A 24,041-nucleotide genomic window follows, 5' to 3' on the forward strand; every position below is an offset into this window, starting at 1 on the left:
GGTTTGTGGGAAGCAAATTCCCTCAGCTTTTGCATGTCTGGGAATTGTTTAATCCCACCATCATATTTAAATGATAGTCGTGCTGGATACAGTATCCTTGGTTCAAGGCCCTTCTGTTTCATTGTATTAAATATATCATGCCATTCTCTTCTGGCCTGTAGGGTTTCTGTCGAGAAGTCTGTTGTAAGCCTGATGGATTTTCCTTTATAGGTTACCTTTTTCTCTCTAGCTTCCTTTAAAACTCTTTCCTTGTCCTTTATCCTTGCCATTTTTATTATTATGTGTCTTGGTGTTGTCCTCCTTGGATCCTTTCTGTTGAGGGTTCTGTGTAATTCCATAGTCTGTTCGATTATTTCCTCCCCCAGTTTAGGGAAGTTTTCAGCAATTATTTCTTCAAAGAGACTTTCTATCCCTTTTCCTCTTTCTTCTTCTTCTGGTACCCCTATTATACGAATATTATTCCTTTTGGCTTGGTCACATAGTTCTCTTAGTGTTGTTTCATTCCTCTCTCTATGTCAGCTTCTATACGTTCCTGTTCTCTGGTTTCTATTCCTTCAATGGCCTCTTGCATCTTATCCATTCTGCTTATAAATCCTTCCAGGGTTTGTTTCACTTCTGTGATCTCCTTCCTGACATCTGTGATCTCCCTCCGGACTTCATCCCAGTGCTCTTGCATTTTTCTCTGCATCTCATCCCATTGCTCTTGCATTTTTCTCTGCATCTCTGCCAGCATGTTCATGATTTTTATTTTGAATTCTTTTTCAGGAAGACTGGTTAGGTCTGTCTCCTCAGGTGTTGTCTCTGTGATCTTTGCCTATAGTTTTGCCTTTTCATGGTGATAGAGATAGTTTGCAGAGCTGGTACGAGTGACAATTGGGAGAGCTTTTGTTCTTGTTGGTTTGTGGCCTTCCTCTCCTGGGAGAATAGCGACCTCTAGTGTCTTATGCTTGGCAGCTGTGCACAGACAGGGCTTCTGCTACCTGCCCAGTTGGTATGGAATTTATCTCTGCTGTTGCTGTGGGTGTGGCCTGGCTGGTGCTGCTCCTCCAAAATGGTGGAGCCCCGTTGGAGTGGTGAGCGGCCGGGAGGCTATTTATCTCCGTAAGGGGACTCTGTGCTCCCTGTTGCCCAGGGGGTTAGATTGCCCAGAGATCCCCAGATTCTCTGCCTCTTGGCTAAGTGTCCTGTCCTGCCCCTTTAAGACTTCCAAAAAGCACTCTCCAAACCAAAACAACAACAGCAACAATGAAAGAGAAGAAAAAAAAATAGGAAAAAATGCACGATTTTCTTTGTCCTCAGGTGCCGGTCTTAGGCACCCTCTCACCGGTCTTGCTGCCTTGTTTCCCTAGTATTGTGGTCCCTGTCCCTTTAAGGCTTCCAGAAAGCACTCACCATAAAAAAAGAAAAAGGAAGGATCGCGCAATTTTCTTTGTCCTCAGGCGCCGGTCTCAGGCACCCGCTCACCGGTCTTACTGCCCTGTTTCCTTAGTATTTGGGTCCCTGTCCCTTTAAGGCTTCCAAGAAGCACTCGCCAAAAAAGAAAAAAAAGCTGCTCCGGTTTCTTTCCTCCCGCCGGAATCCAGGGGGAGGGGCGCTCGGTTACCGCCAGATTGGGGCTTGTATCTTACCCCCTTCACGAGCCGCTGGGTTCTTGCAGGTGTGGCTGTGGTCTGGATGTTGTCCTGTGTCCTCTGGTCTCTATTTTAGGAAGAGTTGTCTTTGTTACATTTTCATAATTATATGTGGTTTTAGGAGGAGAGTTCTGCTGCTCTGCGCATGCCGCCATCCTGGCTCCGCCCCTCTCTGCATTTTAAAAAACATTTTAGCTGTAAGTTAAATTCCATGGAACTCTAGTAAGCTTGAGAACCTATCGATATGGAATGGAAAACATTGACTGTTCTCCTGGGTATAGCAAATTATTCAAAGGGCAAGACAGTACTCACACCAAAAAGAGAAACATTAAAATATACATTTAATCTTAGAACCAAGGTTCAGCATCTACGGAAATTTTATGTTGATGTTCTTATGTGTGTTACTCTTATGAGAAGGTCTATACAATTTAACAGATTTTCTAAGGCAGTGCTTCTCAAAACGTCCATGGACAGATGCATGCCATTGTCTGGAAGCTTGTCAGAAACTCAGTTTCTGATTCCCACTACATACATACTGAAACAATTTCTGGGTACAGGGAGAAGGAGTTTGTGTTTTAACAAGTTCTCCAGATGATTCTTAGGTATGTAAACACTGGAGATGCACTGGTGTAAAGGACCAGACCCATTTGAGTCTACACTGCTTTAAGTCAATATGACATTCTTTCAGCAAAGTGCTTAGTTTGGACTTCTCTTACTTTATTAGAAGGTGGGTACATTTCCAGCCCATACAACCAGTGGTACCTTGGCCTCCCACCCCTGAGCAGGCCTTAGAGCCTACAATGTAGACTGCTGTGGACTTTTGCTGCTGATGGCAGTGGTGCGTAATGGCAAAGAGAATATAGGCTTTCCAAAACAATTTTGAAAGTGACCTTAAACAAATATTCTAGACATGAAATATATGAAGTGAATGGTATATTCTAGACATGAAATATATGAAGTGAATGGTAGTAAAACTTTGGAGATTATTTTTGGAAGAAAAAAAATTACGCAGCTCAATTTTCAAATGTATTTTCAGCAGTGTATGCATTAGAAAATGCCTAGGGTTTCACCAGCCAAGTAAAAATAGTTATCCGTCAGAAATTATAGGTAAGGTGAGAACAGAGTTGAGATTAACCAGTGCGGAATTGGAACCTTCATGGAAGTTTTAGGGAGTGCAATTAGCACCTTCATTACAACAATCTTGTACTCTTCTCAAAGCCTGTGATACTGTGGACCCCAAACTCCAAGGACCCAATGTAAATGATGCTTGATGCTTGATTACAAACGTAATTTATAAGCTCATCTCAGGAAAAATACTCTACCTAATGTTTATCCCATTCTGTTAGGGTCTTACTGTCTGTCAGGCAGTGATGGTTTGGCCAGAAAGGACTGGTCATTTACTCTTGCTGATGTGTTGCCTTCTTGCTAACACATGTACTTCACTGATGTACACATGTACATGTGTACAGATAAAAAGCACCTGCTTTCAGAATATCTTACAAAAGTGATTTGATGATAAAGATGTGACACCCTGTGGGCAATGCTGTTTCATTTTCACTGGGCATGTTGGTATTCCCTCCTCTAAATCCAGCATAAAGGTGGCTGCTTGTCTGGCTACATGCAGTAGACTGGGAGATGCTTGCTTTGTGTACTTACAGCAGTACTTCACTTTGACTGCTTTAAGAAACACATTTCCTGAGTGCTTTTCTCTTTCACTCCTTATTCCCAAGATGAGTAATATATCAAATCTACAGAGTCCTTTAGCAACTATATGGAGAGCTTTAGACACTTCAAATCATCAGTGAACACAAAGTATGTCACTAAGCAACTTAAAATATTAAATGATAGCATTTCTACATTTGAATTAGCTCGAGTTTTCTCCAATGTTCTCTAAATGAATATGTTCTTCCTAATGGTGGGCTCCTCATTTCATGTACCATGAATTATTACTTTGCAGTTACTGGCGGGTCTTGAAGACAGACCCGTGTTCACTGCTGATCTAGAGTGCCAAAAACTCCTGATAGAAGCTATGAAGTATCATCTCTTACCTGAAAGAAGACACATGCTGCAAAGCCCTCGGACCAAGCCTAGAAAATCTACTGTGGGGGCGCTTTATGCTGTGGGAGGCATGGATGCTATGAGAGGTAGCAGGAACAAACTAGTTAATTGAAAATATCATACTAAAGAGAGGATATATTCTTAACACCCTCAGAATTATGAGGGTGGCATTAAAGCTGTATTTAAATATTGGCATCTAAATCTAATTTTAGGCTTCTTTATGTAATTTTGTGACTTTTCTTCTTATCTTATGGAATATAACCCTTTTATTAGTGTTGGCTAAACTCAGAACACATACTTTTGTGGCAGCCATTCTTAAATATTTGCATTTGCTCTGCAGTTTAATATATTTTCAAGGAAAACTTATTTAAGGTTTATCACAAATGGAAGGGACAAGGTCCTCCAAATTTGCTTTTTGTCAGAAATAGAAGAGTGACCTCTAACTCCTTGATGTCAGTTTCCCATTAGATACTCAAAGGCTAGTTACAAAGAATCTTGAAATAAGTAGTTAAAACCTGGAATAAAGTAATGATTTTACATAAGAATTTTATCAAAGGGAATAAGGAAACGTTTCTGAAGCCATCATCTTTACTTTGAACTGTTCTTAGAACCTATTTCTCTGTAGTTCTGCCCTTTTTACACATAAATCGGTAGAACCATATTTGCCAAAACAGTGGGATGAGGATTTTGTAATTAAGAGTTGACTGTTCAGGAAATAAAATCAAACTACTTAATACTCGCCAAGTATATATGTAGAAATTTCATTGGACACCTTGTAGAAAATGATGCAAACTTCGAAGTTTTGTGCGACTAGAAACTGATCCTTTCCTTTGATATGTGTAGTTGTACTTTCAATATGGAAATTGAAGGTGATACAGGAAGTAATGCCAATTAATCACAAATCTATAAAACAAGAGCTTGCAAATGTAGTTGTTTCCAAAGTAGTAGAGTAACCTCACAAAACTAGTATTCTTCAGAAAAGAACAAATACAGTGAAATCTTATGATTAATTTCAGGTCTGACAACTTGTTATTTTATTGCATTTTATTGAATAGAATGAATATTAACAGCATGTGGAAAGGTGTCTTGTTTGATATTTAAATTAAAGAGTTACTAAATGCAAAATGCAGTTACAGTCATTCTTAGTTTCTGATTTAAAAAAAAAAAGAGCCTAACTTGCAGCGTGAGAAGTGGAAAATGTTTATGTTTGTTTGGTTTTGCATTTGTTTTCTTTTTTTATTGTTACAGAACATGGTAATAAGTATTTACAACTCATCAGTTTCTGAAAATGTGTCAAATGTGACCCTATAGTCCCTTGACTCTATTACCGCAGTTTTATATGGAAGGAAGGAAGGCCATGATTCTGAAGCTTTTTGCGTACCTTCAGCATGGAGACATAAAAGGCCCTGTGGGAAGTTGCAGCCATCTAAAATAGTAGTAAAGCTACTTTTTTTGAGTATCTGATCCTTGATTGGTGTTTTGCAAACATAATTTCTAATCCTTACAATAAGGCTACAAGATAGATTTATTATCTAATTTTGCAGATGAAGAAACTATAAGGTTCTTCAGTTTAGATAGCCAACCCAAGGACAAATACCTAGAAAGACTAGAAATGGAATTCTCACTCAAATCTTATGTTCCTTTTTGCTATATTGCTACTATTTTAGAAGAGAGAGCAACAACAACAAAACGGATTCCCCTCTTTGAGGGTTTTAGAATCTGCTGAAGAACCGGCATGAGCACTTAGGAACAAAAAAGGAAAAACGAAAAAGACCTAAGTATATCAAAATCATTACCGAGGTAGCATTTATTTACAAAAATCAGTATTACATTTTAGAATGTACCAATTTTCACTCCTTCATAAAACTTTAAATAAGAATCTTTGCAGATATGCCTGTTCTTAGTGTGTTGTTTCAGGTACCTTTCTTTTTAAGATATTTTTTGAACTTACACGTTTTGATGTTTAGGAAAAAGGCAGTGCTTCCTCAGTCTTCAATTTCCTCTCTGACTCATGCAAGTAACTTGGAATTAGTTGCTAAATACAGATATCACACAAGTGGCTGGGGCTAACTAACACTCCTACCGTTTAAAATAATCATCAGAAAACTGTAAGCATAATCACGGAGTAAAAATTTGTAAATGGTCAAATGGTAAACTTTGGGCTTTTGTACATACAATGTAATCAGTAGCTTTTCATTTATTAAAAACAACTCTCAGAGATGGTATGGCAAGAGATAAATTATTCATTTTTAGATCATTTTAAACATAGAGGAAATCACTAAGCTGTCTTAGGTATGCTTTATATTTGAATAATAATACTTCCATTTTCCACCTTGGTTATTAGTTAGAAACATCCCTGTTGTACAAAATCAACTTTTAGTAAAATTTAGCAGGCATTGTGAACGACTGGCAAAAAGTACTGCCTACACAAAAGTGACAACTTATTATGAAGTAATGACAAATTTTATGGCAGTGGTGACAACATACTATGGTAGTAAACTTGGAATTTCGGTTATTGAATAGAAAACGAAATATTAACACATAAAGGAGGCAATAATTCAATGTCATATTTTAATAGTAATACTAATAATTAATTTTATACTTAATTATAATCCTTTGAGTCACCATCATGAAACATTCTTTGAATCAACATCAAAGACCCATTTAAAACGGATTTTCATTCCTGCACCTTATGTCATTTGCATTTTCAATTAGCATACACACACCCCAAGCTGAATTTAAAAGGGCCCAAATTAATATATTGAATGGTATAATTATATGTGTAATATATTGAATGAATAAGTAATTAAAACCATAGTGGATGTGTAAATGAGTCAGTGATAGATTCCAAGATAATTTTTTTGTGTTTGCCACCTGTGTTAGTACTACCAGTAGCACAGCATAGCCAAAAAAGCCATTAGGAGCATGTAAGCCATATATTTGTAAATAAACTATTTCATTCTGAAACGTATTTAGATGCAGGAGTGGTAAAATATTCCTCTTGTCTTGCCTGCCAAGTTGGAGAATCATCTGGTCTACTTACTTTACTTTGAGATGCAATTACTGATTTTATGCAATAAATTATCGGTAGATAAATAAAATGTGAATGGTGCTAATTCAACCCTTTTATCCATGTGTTTTTTAACTTTGTCCAATATCCCCTTTTACAGGTACCCATACAATTGAAATATATGACATCAAGACCAATAGCTGGCAACATTGTAGCACCATGAGAAACCTTAGGCTTCAGTTTGGGGGTGCAGTAATTGATAATAAGCTCTATGTCCTCGGAGGAGTAGATGATTTTCAAACTTTAAATACTGTGGAATGTTTTGATCCAGCTAGCAGAATCTGGACTGTGGTGCCTCCCATGTCAACACCGAGGCATGGCTTAGGTAAGAGCTTAGTGTACCATAGTTTCTAAAGAATGTGCAGTTGTTAATAGAGCTTTTTAAAAATTAGTTTGTCAAGAATGTAAAGTTAGTAGGAATTTTTAAAAATTAAATTCAGCTGCACATTATTGGGATTTAGCCAAACCCTTAGTCAAAATGTCTCCAACATGCTGGAAAGTTTAAGCAAATGGTAAAACCCTGTCAAACTCTTCTCATGTTTCAGATGTCAGACTTGTCAATTTTATCTCCCTTGTACTGGTATTTTAACAGGGCCTGCTTTAAGAGAGATAAAAACTTTTGGAAGGAATACATTGTTAAGGAATATAAAACTACACCTGGATTTTTTTTCTAAGCTCAGTTTAGAGGAAAGAGCACATGATGATGGAGAGACATTGTGCTTCTAGTTAGATGAATTGTGACCCTTCCCAGAACATCAAATTTGTATGTCAACAAAAGCCTCAGGATGCAGATCCAAGGCAGGGATATTGAGGAAATTGTAGAGCAGCTCGAGGTTATACTTAAGCAAGAAGTTGCCAAGAAATTGAAGAAAGCTGTAGTAAAAACCTCTGGAATAGTGAAGAACTTTGATTCTCCTGAGTATTTGACAGAGTACATCTTTCTGCATGCTAGACTCCTTTGTTTAAAAAGAAGAATAATTACCTTAGTAAGTCAATTAAGAACTGACCTATACACAGCTAAAAAGTGGCAGATCAAGGTCTGGTATTGTTAATCCCAAATTACCTAATACAGTGTCAATGCAAATGATAGACTATATAATTATGGAGCTCAGTGTGTCAGTGTGATTCCTTAACATAGCTTAGAAAACATAACTTGTGGAGAAATCAGAGCAAGTTTTAAAAATTTCATTGATATCACTGAAGAGGTAGGAGAGGTGATGAGGATATACCACTGAGACACTGAGATGGTGAAGAAGGTGGGGGAGAAAACCAATTATTTGAATTCCCAGAACAGATAAGCAGCAGTTAGAAAGTGGTTATTCATAGTATCTAAAGGAAGACACTTCTGACTAAACCTGAAAAAGCCCTGTCTATTTCATTATCCCATGGGAATCTCCTTTTTTTTTAATCCCTATAATAAAGAGCAGGGTTTAAAAAGACCTACTACAGACAGCCTACAATTCTAAAATTTATCCAAGATTCAGTATCACATTTCATCTACCCCTTACATTCAAAATCTAGCCTTGAAATTATTCCAGAAAAAATCAGCTTCCCTGTTCACTGATATCCCTATTAAAGTGTCTCTCACTACCTCCTTTGACTTCAGTGTTACAACAGTGATAGCCTTTCACAGTACAGTAACTATGGCCTGAAAGTTTCCTAGGATTAATAGACTATATTTACTTTCATATCAAGATCAGTAAATTATTCATGTGTACACAAAACCATTTAAGAAACAAACAAAAAAATTGTTAGCCCGTCAGTTGCTTGCAGAATGAAACAATATCCCTTATCTGTGGTGTACCTCGGTGAGCCCTCATGTTATTTTTATCCTTTAAGGTGTTGCCACACTTGAAGGACCAATGTATGCTGTTGGTGGTCATGACGGGTCGAGTATTCTAAATAGTGTAGAAAGATGGGACCCGGAGGGACGTCAGTGGACTTACGTGGCCAGTATGTCAACTCGTAGAGGCAGAGTTGGCGTTGTTGCATTAAATGGCAAGTGAGTAAACCCAAACCTGCATGCGCTGTGTTCCCAGGTCATGTGATACAGCACTTTCTTGATGTGCTCCATCAGTGAGTAAGCATTCCTAGTGACCAATACATTCTATTTATGAGTCATAAAAGGCCTTTGTTGGAACGCTCCCTTCACTATGACAGAAAAGACTTTTCTAAAATGAACACTTAAATTAAATATTCTGTAGTCCCTTGTCGCTCAAGTGTGGTCATGGGACCAGCAGCATTAGCATTACCTGAGATATACTTAGATATGCTGGTTTGATATCTTATTCTGGGTGATGGTTACATGAGTGTATACATATGTCATGTCAAAATTCACCAAGCTATACACTAAGATTTGTGCATTTCACTGTATGTCCCTCAATAAAAACTCATGACAAAAAAGAAATGCTGAATCCTAGCCCCACCCTAAGTAAACCTCCTGAATCAGAATCAGTATTTTGCCAATATCCTCAAGTGACTTGTGTGTGAAGCAAACTTGAAAAGCACTTTTGTAGGTAAACCAGTTTCAATTTTGCCCTCAAGAAGCTACCACTTTTGACATTATGACTGATTTTTTAGTATCAAAAATTTGGTCTCTGTAATAGGGAAGTCTTTTTGTTCTTTACTACTCACTCTCTCCTGAGAGTACAGGATTCCCAACTCTAGAATTACATCTGGTACCGTCATTCTGAATCTTTCCCTCTGGTGATCACTTGCCTATCAGAGAAAGCTAATATATTAAAGTCCTACAGTATTACAGGTTGCAAAGAGCCTGAATGGTTACTTCTTCCAAGTAATTATGTACTTTCAGACAAGGAACCTTTGGAGACAATGACTAGCATATAGGAATCACTTGAATGATAAGAATTTCAGACACCAGGATATATCAGTGGCAGGAGATAGTCTTCTGTGTCCATATTTACCATGTATGAAGCCAATACTTTGTCATGTAACTGATCTCAGTAGAAATTTCAACACAGATGTTTTTTAGCACCTGTGTATGAAGTAGGAAATGTCTATAGTTAAGAGAAAACCTGGGCTTACCATGTCTTAGAGCTTAAAAGACTCCTAACTGTCATTATCTCTGGTCTGACCTGAGTGATATCAGGGGACTCAGTGGCCCTCTCCTAACACTTGCAAAATAGGCTGAAAGAATTAAATTTGACTAATTTAAGTTGTTTTGCTGACTCACAAAACAAATGGGCAAATAACTGAGCATGAAGTATAGTTACAGACATATGGTTTAGTAAATGTTTATCTTCTTTATTGATGTAGGATTCAATTTAACTTAGATTTAAAATGCTGCTCATCAAAATAATTGGCATTGTAAAGTTTATCAGAGAACTGCCATTGACAATGTATCTCCCTAGGAATAATTCCAGTTTCTTGGTTCTATCCTATTCCCTTAGTTGTTTAAGTTACTGTTTTGTTAGTGACATGTTTTTATATTAAATAAAGCAGTTCATAAAGACAATAGGGACATTAAATATTGTGGCGTGAGAGGTGGGACAGAGGCTTCCTCCTAAAACTGCATATAAAAGGAAAATATAATTAAGACAACTAATCCTGAAAGAGCATCAGGAAAGAAGGCTGCACTAGACCACAAACACCTGGATAAAAGAACAGACTTCATGGAACAGGGTAAAGAACCAAATCCATGACCTGGCGGGACCCAAGCCCTTCCCCAACTCCAGCTCACCGGCACGAGGAAGAGAAACAGAGCAGGGAGGAAGTGGAGGCATGGGACTGCTGAACACCTAGCTCTGAGTTTTTTTCTGGGAGCACAAACCTACACTGCATGGTTCTCTGTTGATTAGGGTGATTGGAAAGCTAAGACAGGCAGAATACCTGGAGAGACTGAGATTCCAGATGCTTGTGATAAACGGATATATATATAGCTGCTCAGGGACAAAAACAAGGAGAGACATCCTAATGGTGAGAGGGCTGCTAGAGGGGCAACAATTGCACAGAGATTACTGCCCAGGAGAAAGGACAGGTAGACAGAATTGGCCAGGTGCAGTCTACCTAGCACAGAGGGAACTTCCACAACCTTCAGGAGTTCCTGCCCCCCTGGCTGGATATGCAGCTCCAAGGCCCCCTCCATGATACATACCTGCTGCACCTTCCTCTGGGCAGCTCACACCTCACTCGCAAACCAGGAAACCTTGTCCTGGCATCAGGCCAGCCAGTGGGAAGCCCCGCCTACAACAGCTACAAATGCAATGCATAGAGGCTTATACCTGTGTGCTCCACCCACTGGATCTAGCAGTGGAGACAGGGATAGTAAGTAGCCGGGAAGCAGGAAGCCACTCTTTCCACCCACCAGGCATCAACACCACTCCCCTGTGACACCCAACATTACTTCAGGGACTGAGCAGCTCCAGAGTGAAGAGCTTCTGGAAACTAGAGGGCGCAACATACAAATATGAAACATCAAAGTAACCTGGTTCAAAGCAAAATCCAACATACACCAGAGAAACATTCATATGAAACTGATCTCATTAATATTCCTGAAAGAGATTTCAAAATAAAAATTATAAACATGCTCATGGAAGTACAGAAAAATATTCAAGAACTCAGGAATGAACTCCAGTCAGAGATCCAATCTTTACCAAACACAGTATCAGAAATGAAACATACAATGGAAGGTTTTAAAAGCAATTAGATACAGTGGAGTAGTTGATAAATGAAATAGAAATTAGAGAACATGAATACAAAGAAGCTGAGGCACAGAATGAAAAAAGGATCTCTAAGAATGAAAGAATATTGAGACAACTGTGTGACCAATCCAAGTGGAACAGTATTCATGTTATAGTGGTACCAGAAGAAGAAGAAGAAGAAGAAGAAGAGAGAGAAAGGGATAGAGCGTGTCTTTTAGGAGGTAATTGCTGAGAACTTGCCCAGTGTGGGGAAGGAAATACTCTCAAGCCATGGAGGTGCACAGATCTCCCAACACAAGGGATCCAAAGAAGACAACACTGAGAAATATAATAATAAAAATTGCAAAGATCAAGGATAAGGACAGACTATTAAAAGCAGCCACAGAGAGAAATACTATAAGATCATATACAAAGGAAAGCCTATCAGGCTATCATCAGACTTCTCAGCAGAAAACATAAGGTTCAGAAGGGAGTGGCATGATATATTTAATGAAATGAAGGAGAAGGACCTCATGCCAAGAATACTTTATCTGGCAAGATTACCATTTAAATTTGAATGAGGGATTAAACAATATCCAGATAAGCAAAAGCTGAGAGAATTTACCTCCCACAAAACACATCTACAGTGTATTTTGGAGGGACTTCTATAGATGGAAGTGTTCCTAAGGTTTAATAGCTGTCACCAGACGTAATAAAATCACAGTAAAGAAAGAAGAACCATTAATTACTAAGCAAATGCAAAATTAAATCAACTATCCCCAAAGTCAATCAAGGGATAGACAAAGGGTGCAGAATATGATACCTAATATATGAAGAATGTAGGAGGAATATAAAGAAGGAAAAAAAGGAACCTTTAGGTTTTGTTTGTAATAGCATACTAATTGACTTATGTTAGACTCTTAGATAGTGAGGAAGTTAACCTTGAACCTTCAGTAACCACGAATCTAAAGTCTGCAATGGCAATAATTACATACCTATCAATAATCACCCTAAATGTCAAAGGTCTGAATGCACCAACCAACCAAAAGACAAAGAGTCACTGAATGGATAAAAATACAAGATCCAGCTATATGCTGCCTACAAGAGACTCACTTTAAACCCAAAGACATACAAAGACTAAAAGTGAAGAGCTGGAAAAAGATATTTTGTGCAACTAATAGGGAGGAAAAGGCATGAGTTGCTGTACTTGTATCAGACAAAATAGACTTCAAAACAAAGAAAGTGACAAGAGACAAAGACTGACATTGCATAACGATAAAGGGGGCAATCCAACAAGAAGATATAACCATTATAAATATCTATAAAACTAACACAGGAGCACCTACATATGTGAAACAAATACTAACAGAATTGAAATTGGAAACAGAATGCAATGCATTCATTCTAGGAGACTTCAACACTCCACTCACTCCAAAGGACAGATCAACCAGACAGAAAATAAGTAAGGACACAGAGGCACTGAACAATCCATTAGAACAGATGGACCTAACAGACATCTACAGAACTCTACACCCAAAAGCAGCAGAATACACATTCTCATGTCCACAGGGAACATTTTCAACAATAGAGCATATATTAGGCCACATAAAGAGGCTCAGTAAATTGAAAAAGATTGAAATTGTACCACCCAGTTTCTCAGACCACAAAGATATGAAACTAGAAATAAATTATGCAAAGAAAACAAAATATCCCACAAACACATGGACGCTTCACAGCATGCTCCTAAATAACCAATGGATCAATGACCAAATAAAAACAGAGATCAAGCAATATATGGAGACAAATGACAATGATAATTCAACACCGCACTATCTGTTGGACTCAGCAAAGGCCATGCTAAGATGGAGGTATATTACAGTTCATACCTCCTTCTGAAAAGAAGAACAATCCTATATGAACACGCTAAACACACAAATAACGAAAGTAGAAGAAGAACAAATGAGACCAAAGTCAGTACAAGGAGGAACATAATAAAGATCAGAGCAGGAATAAATAACATTGAGAAGAATAAAACAATAGAAACAATCAATGAAGGGAAGAGCTGGTTCTTGAAGGAAATAAACAAAATAGATAAGTCCTGATAAGTCCCTAACCAGACTTATCAAGAAAAAATAGAGAGTCTACACACATAAACAGAAATGAGAAAGGAAAAATCACTATGGACATCACAGAAATACAAAGAATCATTAGAAAATACTATGAAAAATTGTATGCAAATAAACTGGATATCCTAGAAGAAATGGCCAAATTTCTAGAAAAACACAAACTTCCAAGGCTGACCCAGAAAGAAACAGAAAATATGAACAGACCGGCAATGAAATTGAATTGGCAATCAGAAAATTACCTAAGAACAAATCCCCTAGACAAGATGGCTTCACAGCTGAATTTTATCAAACATTTAGTGAAGACCTAATATACATCCTCTTTAATGTTTTCCATAAAGTAGAACAAGATGGAATACTTTCAAACTTACTCTAGGAGGCCAGCATCACTGTAATACCAAAACTAGGCAAAGACACCACATAAAAAGAAAATGACAGACCAATATCCCTGATGAACATAGATGCAAAAATACTCAACAAAATATTAGCAAACCAAATTCAAAAATACATGAAAAAGATCATCTACCATTACCAACTAGAATTTATTCCAGGGATGCAAGGATGGTACAATATAAGAAAATCCATCAACATCATCTACCACATCAACAAAAAGGAGGACAAAAACCACATGAACATCTCCATAGATGCCAAAGAAGCATTTGACAAAATTCAATATTGCTTAATGATAAAAACTCTCAACAAAATGTGTATGGAGGTCAAGTACCTCAACATAATAAAGGCCATATATGACAAACCCACAGCCAACATCATACTTAACAATGAGAATCTGAATGCCTTTCCTTTAAGATTGGGAACAAGATAAGAATGCCCACTCTGTCCACTTTTATTCAACATAATTCTGGAGGTCTTTGCAACAGGAATTAGACAACACAAGGAAATAAGGACATCCAGATTGGAAAGGAAGATGTTAAATTGTCATTGTTTGCAGATGACATGATATTGCACATAGAAAACCCTAAAGAATCCACTCCAAAACTATCACATCTGATATTTGAATTCAGCAAAGCTGCAGCATACAAAATTAATACACAGAAATCTGTGGCATTCCTATACACTAACAGTGAACTAGCAGAGAGAGAAATCAGGAAAACAGTTCTATTCACAATTGCATCAAAAAGATTAAAATACCTAGGAATAAACCTAACCAAGGAAGTGAAGGACCTATACCCTGAACACTACAAGACACTCATAGAGAAATTAAACAAGATACCAATGAATGGAAACACTTCCCATGTTTGTGGATAGGAAGAATTAATATTGTTAAAATGGCCATCCTGCCTAAAGCCACCTACAGATTCAATGCAATTCCTGTCAAAATACCAAAAGCATTCTTCAAGAAACTAGAGCAGATCATTCTAAAATTCATATGGAACCAGTAAAGACTCCAAATAGCCAAAGCAACCCTGAGAAGGAAGAATAAATTGGTGGAGATTACATTTCCCAACTTCAAACTCTCCTACAAAGCCAAAGTAATCAAGACAATTTGGTACTGGCACAAGAACAGAACAATAGACCAATGGAACAGACTAGAGAGCCCAGATATAAACCCAAGCATATGTGATCAATTAATGTATCATAAAGGAGCTATAGACATACAATGGGGAAATGACAGCCTCTTCAACAACTATTGTTAGTAAAACTGGACAGCTACATGTACAAGAGTGAACCTGGATTATTGTTTAACCCCATACACAAAAGAAAACTCGTAATCAATCAAACATCTGAATGTAAGTCATGAAACCATAAAACTCTTAGAAGGCAACATAGGCAAAAATCTCCTGAGTGTAAACATGAGCAACTTCTTCCTGAACGCATCTCCTCGAGCAAGGGAAACAGAAGCAAAAATGAACACGTGGGACTACATCAAACTGAAAGGCTTCTGTACGGCAAAGGACACCATCAACAGAACAAAAATGCATCCTCCAGTATGGGAGAATATATTTGTAAATGACATATCCAACAAGGGGTTAACATCCAAAATATATAAAGAACTCACATGCCTCAACAACCAAAAACCAAATAACCCATTACAAAATGGGCAGAGGATATGAGGAGACAATTCTCCAAAGAAGAAATTCAGATGGCCAACAGACACATGAAAAGATGCCCCACATCATTAATCATCAGGGAAATACAAATTAAAACCACAGTGAGATATCTCCTCATACAAGTTAGGATGGCCTGTATTGAAAAAATGAAGAACAACAAATGCTGGCAAAGATGCTGAGAAAGGGGAACCCTCCTACACTGCTGGTGGGAATGTAAGCTAGTTCAACCATTGTGGAAAGCAATATATAGCCTCAAAAAAAACTAAAAATAGAAACACCATTTGACCCGGGAATCCCAGTCCATAGAGTTTACCCAAAGAATACAAGTTCTCAGATTCAAAAAGACATATGCACCCCTATGTGTATTGCAGCACTATTTGCAATAGCCAAGATATGAAAGCAACCTAAGTGTCCATCAGTAGATGAATGGATAAAGATGTGGTACATACATACAATGGAATACTATCCAGTCATAAGAAAGAAACAAATCCTACCATTTGCAACAACATGTAAGGAGCTGGAGGATATTATGCTCGGTGAAATAAGGCAGGCGGAGAAAGACAAGTACCAAATGATTTCCCACATTTGTGGAGTATAACAACGAAGTAAAACTGAATGAAGCAGCAGCAGACTCACAGACTCCAGGAAGGGACTAGGGGTTACCAAAGGGGAGGGGTGTGGTAGGGCACGTGGGGAGGGAGGGAAAAGGGGACTGCGGTGTATTACGTTTAGTATATATGATGTGGGGGGGGGGTTCATGGAGAAGACAGTATAGCACAGAGAAGGCAAATAGTGACTCTGTGGCATCTTACTACACTGATGGACAGTGACTGCAATGGTGTATGGGTGGACACGATAATATGGGTGAATGTAGTAACCACATTGTTTTCCTAGTGAAACATTCGTAAGACTGTATATCAATAATACCTTAATAACAAAACATCTTAAAAATGACGAAAGGAATTCCAGTGCCAGGCAGCTGAATCTAGCTAAAATTATAAGGTTGCTAGAGTTGGTCTTTGGCAGCACCTAACTTTTTAAAAATTCCCAGCTTTATTAAGCCATAATTGACAAACACTGACAGTGCTTTTGATATCTCCCTTCTTTCTCTGTATTTCATTTCCCATGGAATACTTTAATCTACCAAGTCAAAGTAACTTTCACAAAAATGATAAAGGAGAGAGGTTTGGATTAAGGTGGACCTTACCAAGTGCCTTCAAATAAGTATCCATTCAAAGAGTCAGACCGTCAGCTACAAAATGCTACCAGAGAAGAATATATATTCAGAAACTTTAAATGCGTTGTGCAAAGTTCTTTCACTTTCATTCTATGCACAAATTGGTAATACAATCTCTTCCTCTCTGTATGTGTATACACATACACACACTTGTGTCTTTTTTCTAGGATATATGCTATTGGTGGATTTGATGGACGTTCCTGCCTCAAATCAATGGAATGCTTTGATCCACACACTAACAAATGGAGTCCGTGTGCTTCTATGTCTAATAAATGTGGACATGTGGGAGCTGCAACATACAGTGGATTGTTATATGTTGTTGGGGGTCATGATTCCTCTGCTTCTAACCAATGCACCGGCTTTTCTAACCGTGTGGAACGGTAAAATCTTTTTATTTACTTATGCACATACTTATTTGTCGTTTTTCTTTTCTTCAGAAATGATAAAGATTTTCAGGCTACCAGAAAGATTTTTAGGCTTCCAAATAAGTGATAATCCTTTCAGGGGATTAATCCTTTGTAAAATTGCACGCTTTCTCTTAGACTCAAAATATTTTGGAGAAATCCTCCTTAAGCGTTTCAGTTCCATCATTAAGAAATTTATTAAAAGAATATGCTGCTTTGTTTGATAGTCAACTTTTAAAATAATAAGAGAGAAGGGATGTAGTGATAAAGAAATTTTTTGCCCAGCTGTATCACACTACCCATTCACCAGGTCAATTAAAAATAACTTTACTGCTTCAAAAATCAAATCAACCTTCAAAAGATGAAGACTTACCACCACAAAATATACAGAAAGAATTCCCAGAGAGAGGTATTATGTTCTGAAAAATGACTCTATTGTGTTAAGTATTTCATTTTCCAATGGTAACTTTTTTGAATGGGAAACACTTATTTGTGTGACATGTTTAAAATAAGTCAATCCTATGACATTGTAGTTACACCATTCATACTCCATTTCAAGATAGAAAAAATATGCAAATATAATACTTAAATAATATTAACTAAGACCAAATGAGAAATTTACAGTCAGTAAGGTTATCAAAATTCAGAAGACAGACTTCAGTGCGGGATGGTGTCCTCAAGGGAAATTCATGCAAGAGGTAAAATTTGTAATTTGTATGTATACAAACAAATGGAGGGAATTTCAGGGAGAGGAAAAAGCACAATCAAAACTGGGGAAATAAAGGGGAAAGCTTTGTAGGTAAGATCAGAGATTTTAGGTTGAAATGTCATTTGGAACTTCAAGTAGGACAAACCTAGAGAGACCCACACAGAGACAGTGTAAGCAAACTGTGAAACATCGAAAACAAAGAGACAGTCTTGAAAACAGCACGAGAAAAACAATTTGTGACTTAGAAGAAGGGGTTGGTGCAGTATGAAGAAAACCAACTGATAGAGCCTGGAGAAAACCCAGTTCTTACGAACACTAAGAGATTATTCTTTTCAAATAATGAATTGCACCAGTCAAGGAAAGTCTAAGTTCCAATCCCAGGACTACTATTTACAAGTTATGGGAACTTGATGCTGTTACTTTATATCTCTAAACATCAGTTTCTTCATGTGAAAAATGGGAATAATTGTAGTATCAACCTCCTTGAGGACAAGATAATCAATGTTAGGGTACAAGACAATCAATGTTAGTGTACTTAGTACATTTCCTGGCACCCATTAAGTACTCAATAGAAGTTACTTCATGATAGATACTGTTTTTGTTTGCATTATTTTTGTGAACAATAGTATTGTTACTACTATCATCCCATTATTAGCATTTTCCTTCAAGAAACCTTGAGAAAATGGCTAGTGCTAAAGTATAATTTTCAGAAAGTTGTGACTTTCATACAAATATAAAATTTACATGTGTCAAGGGTTTTATGTGATTCATTAATGAAGCAAGCCCGTAAGATGCTATAACCAGTTCAGAGTCTTTGAAGAAAAGGTATATAGATAATTTAAGGATGCTGAAACAAATTGTTAATAGAGGCGAACATAGTTAATATCCTATAGGAAATAAAATGTAATCTTTGAGCATCACCATGTTTACATGGTGGACATCAGTTCTGTGTCAGGCAAAATTCATTTGTATTGTTATGGACAAGAATCACAAGAAAACTCAATTTTCTGCAAGTTAAACTCCACATCTACAGAGTTGTAAAATAGCTTTGTCAATAGAAAGTCAATCAAAGGTGCATATTCTGTGGAATCAAATCCTCCACACTCCCCATTGCAATCACTGTTAGACAATTTTTCTAAGACTATTTTTTACTAAAAAATTGTTGGTCTACAGAGTACCTCGGGAGTCTCATCCAGTTATTTAAGATAATCATATAAATTACAGGTATCTAAATCTATCACATAAACTTATGTTGGTTGGCTCAGGGATTACTATTTCCATAAGGTTGATGAGAAAATTGAGGCAAAGAAGTCAAGCAAATCATCCCTAGTTATTCTTCTAAGTGGAAGAAAAAGTCCAGGATTGATTCCCTTTGCTACAGCCTCCATTTTATTTCCACTAGAATACAGATACGTTTACCCAAACTAAGGAGAGACAGAAAGGCAAAAAAGAAACAAAAAGAGAGAGGCGTAATGTTATTTTAATTTGAAAGTCATATAGTGGCTAATTATTTTTAAATAACTGCTTCTGTGTGTTGTTACAGATGGTAACCATATTGCCAGTTTTTTCCCCAAAAGATTCAACATTCCCCAAAACACTTTTGTTAACCAAACAGTGTCCAGATAATAATAACAGCCAGATTTTTTTTAGCATTATTATGCACATGTATAAAAGTCTTGGGTTTGGGTGCAAGTCTTTAAGGAAATCCTGTGGGCTCTGGTTCACCACTCATACATGTGTGTACTCTGTTAGCTGAGTGAAACATCAATTAATAGCAATTGTGTTGAAGATTCAGCTTAGCTAAAGCATACAGCTATGAAATTTTCTGTTTCTGTGTTTTATTGTAATATCAGAACTCAAGGTGCTTTGTGACACTAAGAAGTATGTACTGGATATTTAGGTCATGTTAATTATTGCTGATTTTCGGATATTATTAAAAATATTCCTGAATGTGTGCGACCAAGTTCAAATGGAAAGCTAGGATCAGATCATCTATAATATGATTAAAGTGATAAAAACAGAAATAAGAGAGGTATTACAATTATAACGAAATTAGTAGAAGGTAATACATGAAAATCTCTTTCATAAAATAAATCTTTTTCATTGGGTTTTTCAAATAGGCCAACATAAAATCAGAGAGCATTTCCATGTATCATGTGAGTTTTCTTTTAGTCAATCCTTTTAGATTTTAGTATTGCATATTTTGTGAATAGGCTTCAAATTTTAGGAAATAATGCCTGGAGAAGCTTTTAATTAGTATTACTAACCGAACTGCCTTTTATTTGCTTACAGAAGAGGCTTGGGGATAAGGAGTAACTTCAGATAAAAATAAATGGAAAATAATCCTAAGCTCCTGTAAAGATAAATGGGAAAAGACAGGATAAGACTATAATCATTCTAACTACAAATAGTAGGATAACCAGGATATTACATTATATATAGCAAAAAGGCAGTGATATTCAGATTTACTTAAATGTTAGCTCTTGTATAAACAGGATCGTGTACAACTTTGGTAAATTACGAATAAGGTAATAGAAAAACAAAAGCTCTCCAATCAGTACACTGAGTGAGAGAAGGGGCATGTTTCATAGAATGTTCAGATGCTAATATGTGAGATTTGCTCATAGAGAATCTGAGTAGAGATCAAAGAAATCCATAGTATTTTGCAAAGGAAATACGTTTTTGATATGCTTCACGTGAACTCTGGTGGCAGAAGAGAATTTCATCATGTACTGATCCTTAACATTTAGTAGACTACATTTGATAATTATAAGGTATTTTTAACTCCTTAGATAAATACACATTTTATTAATGTCTATATTTTTAATTTTAACACTATTGGACTTTTCTCTGTTGTCTTCCTAAACATCTTAAGGTACAATCCAAAAACTGATTCGTGGTCAGCTGTGGCGCCTCTGAGGGTTCCTCGATATGCTATTGCTATATGCCCCCTTGGAGACAGGCTCTATGTGGTTGGAGGATATGATGGACAAACTTATTTGAATACTGTTGAGTCATATGATGCCCAGAAAGATGAATGGAGAGAGGTACTCACTGAAAGTAATAAGATTGGAATGATTGGAATTAATTGGATTACCTACTTCTCTAGGGGCTATCCAGATTCTCTTAGATTTTGTAGTGCATGCTTTATGTGTGCCACAGAAAATTACTAGCTGATCTAGTCGATCATTAGCAGGATCCAATAGCGCTTACATGGAAGAGGGCAGAACATTCCTTTGACTTCATGGACTCATTGTCTTCACAGGAAAGTCAATATATTCAATAATTTAAGAGCTTTACTGTCTGGCTGAATTTCTATGTAGTTACTATGATTTGTGAGTCAAAGAGCAATGTCCTCATCCACAAATGTCTGCTCCTCTTTTTGGCTGTTGCCCTAAAGAAAAACAACAAAATGAAGGATGAGTATTATTAGCTGTAATTTCTCAAAGGAGAAAACTATCGGAGAGGTGAAACTTCTTCAATAGCACCTGCTCCTCAAACTCAGGTCTGCATCATTCCAAAGATATGTACATTCTTTCCACCACACTGGACTGTGATCTGGCCTGTATTTCCCCTTACTTTTATGCAAGATGAAGGTTGGAAAAGAATAGCTAAGGACTTTTTCAACTCCAGCATGCTATATTATGTTAAAGACAGACTTCATTCATTCTAACTGCATTTCTTTCCTTGTTTTTATTTTCTGTGTTAGGAATCTCCTGTCAACATTGGAAGAGTGGGTGCATGTGTGGTGGTGATGAAGGTACCATAACACCATCTATATCAAGGGGAAAGTGGATACTTTCAAAAATGAAATAGGAAGAAGAGAAGAATGTTCTTTCCTTCATATAGTAAACAAAGATGAAAATTCTTGTGTTATTTTAATATGAAGTTATAATTGCTCTTGTTTGTGAAGCCAGAACAAGTTTTCAAGAATAAATTACATATAGCTGTTAAGTGTGTTAGGTGTATGTGTTGTCTGTCACACCTCATACTATAAATGGAAATCCATCCCGCAGGTAGATTGTGTCCAGAGTTATGCCAGTTAGGCAAGCAGAGATTGAATACCATCTTCTTAATGGTCCAGTTGGGCTTGCTTCATTTTGATCAGGTATTGACTAGTAGGAGAGAGATGTTGCCCAGGGTTTCTGCTACACAGCTGTACTTTATTTAAAATCATGCTTGGGCCACTACGGCTTAGCTGGGTTTCCAGAATCTGAGCAGATCTGAGCGGTCAGCATGGACAGCTTCAGAGACTCAAGGCACTAAAACATACATGTGCTTGCCTCAGTCAAGCCTTGTCGGGAAAAGGAGTTACAGAGGCATGCCCCTTGCTACCTTGGCATAGTGCAGATGAGCTATCAGGCAGGTTTTAACTAACAAGGATAAGAGAGTTATTAATTTCTTCTTTCAACAAGTGGCACATTTAGACACTATGCTCTGATTGGAAAGAAAATGTTAGTTCTTGATTTTTCTGTAATCACTATGACCTTGCTTAGGATCCCCCCACTCTGCAGCCCTCAGTTTGTATCATGACTCTCCAGACAACACCATCAGCTACTTTCCCTGTATTTCCACAGGGCATGCAGAGACTTGTAAATACCTTCTGCACAACACCGAGCTGAAGAAGACTGTGGGGCACTAAACTTGGGTCGTCTCTCTGCCTGACTATGCCACCCATCAACTTGAGCCGGCTGTGGTTGCTGACAGACCTGTTTTGATGTGTAGGGAACACTGAATGAAAGTCTCCTCCAGGAGACACAAATGGGATTCAGAATAAATACTTCTCTGAGTTCAGATTTTCCCTTCAGCTCTCTAACAAGGCTCATACCCTGCGATGTTAGCTGAGGAAAAGAGAAAAGATCATAAAACATGTTTCCTCAGCTGTCATCATTGTTTGCTCCTTCTCCTATCACAGTCATCTGAGACGGAGGCACAGGCATTCCAGTCACCTTTGCTGTTTGTAATGGAATTCCTTTAAATCATATTCCCCTTCCCGGGGACACTAAGCCCCAGCCTGAATGATGGAAGGGGTATCTCCTCTCTAGTCTGTGCAAGATACCACATGAAATTCCTATTTCACCAACCTGGCTCTCCATATGTCAAAGAAAACTTGTAAAGTTTTTTTTATGGTTCTTTTTTCTTGACAGTATTTTCTCTTCAAGATTATTGCCTGCTATAGACTAGGAAGAAATCTTATTTCACATGCTGAAAATTTAATACTGACATCCTCTTCTTTTTTGTATACCTGTTATAATCCTAATCCCCTCGCTTACACACACACACACACAGCACACACAATGAGGAAAATAGGCACATCTAGAAAATTAGACTCTCCTACATGAATAAATGTTAAAAGGTTAAAAGGTAAATGCACATCAATAGTCTTCAAAAGTGTAGTATACCTGTATCATAAACACTTACGAAGGATCTACTATGTCTTAGGCCCTAATGATAAACACAAAAACGAGGGCTAAATTTATTAAATCTACCAAATCCAGGTCTATTCATTTATACTATATTCTAAGCGGTGGAGAATCAATTTGATGTCCTCTCCTCTACAAAGGCCACCTGAATTTTCCAAGTTCACATTCCATCTAAGGTCATGCGGACCCTCATACAAAAAGCCCAGATCCATACGCTAAATTTGGTATCTGAGTGGTTAAATAATCCTGTATGGATATAACTAATTAGACCTTACCTGAATCGGTACACACAGAGGTACCGGCAATCAGAGCACAAGCAGTCTTATTTAAAAATAGGCCTGAAAATACAAAATCAGGAGATCTTTAAGGAAAGAGATGGCAGCAAAATGGCAGCATAGGAGTTTCTATCACCCCAACCTCCATCAAATTGAACAACTATCCATGCATGAAAACACCCTCCTAAAAGCAGACTGCAAGTGAGGAATGACAGCACGTGGGTGAAGCACAGAAGTAAGAAGGACACATTGGGGAGGGAGAAAAGATGGGTTCACACTTACAGTCCCACCAAGCCCAGGCAGCCCAGTGTGGGGAGACACCTTCCTGCTGAGGCAGGGAGAGTATAGTGAGCACCCAGTGATACCACGGGCCCTACAGAGGACCCAGCCCAGCACCAGGCT

The 24,041-nt window shown here is 37.6% G+C and overlaps 1 protein-coding gene across 1 annotated transcript in view; it reads left to right on the plus strand.

The window, feature by feature from the left end:
* Positions 1–21,876, plus strand: part of LOC140847416 (kelch-like protein 4) — a 50,746-nt gene extending 28,870 nt beyond the window's left edge. The window contains exons 5-10 of the mRNA XM_073227690.1: positions 3,589–3,775; positions 6,860–7,084; positions 8,599–8,761; positions 16,996–17,208; positions 20,817–20,988; positions 21,651–21,876. Coding sequence (XP_073083791.1) covers positions 3,589–3,775; positions 6,860–7,084; positions 8,599–8,761; positions 16,996–17,208; positions 20,817–20,988; positions 21,651–21,710 — 1,020 coding nt within the window. The 3' untranslated portion in view covers positions 21,711–21,876. The remainder of the gene's footprint in view (positions 1–3,588; positions 3,776–6,859; positions 7,085–8,598; positions 8,762–16,995; positions 17,209–20,816; positions 20,989–21,650) is intronic.
* The last annotated feature ends 2,165 nt before the right edge of the window (positions 21,877–24,041 follow it).

The sequence above is a fragment of the Manis javanica genome, chromosome X (assembly GCF_040802235.1).
Source record: "Manis javanica isolate MJ-LG chromosome X, MJ_LKY, whole genome shotgun sequence".
Lineage (NCBI taxonomy): Eukaryota > Metazoa > Chordata > Mammalia > Pholidota > Manidae > Manis > Manis javanica.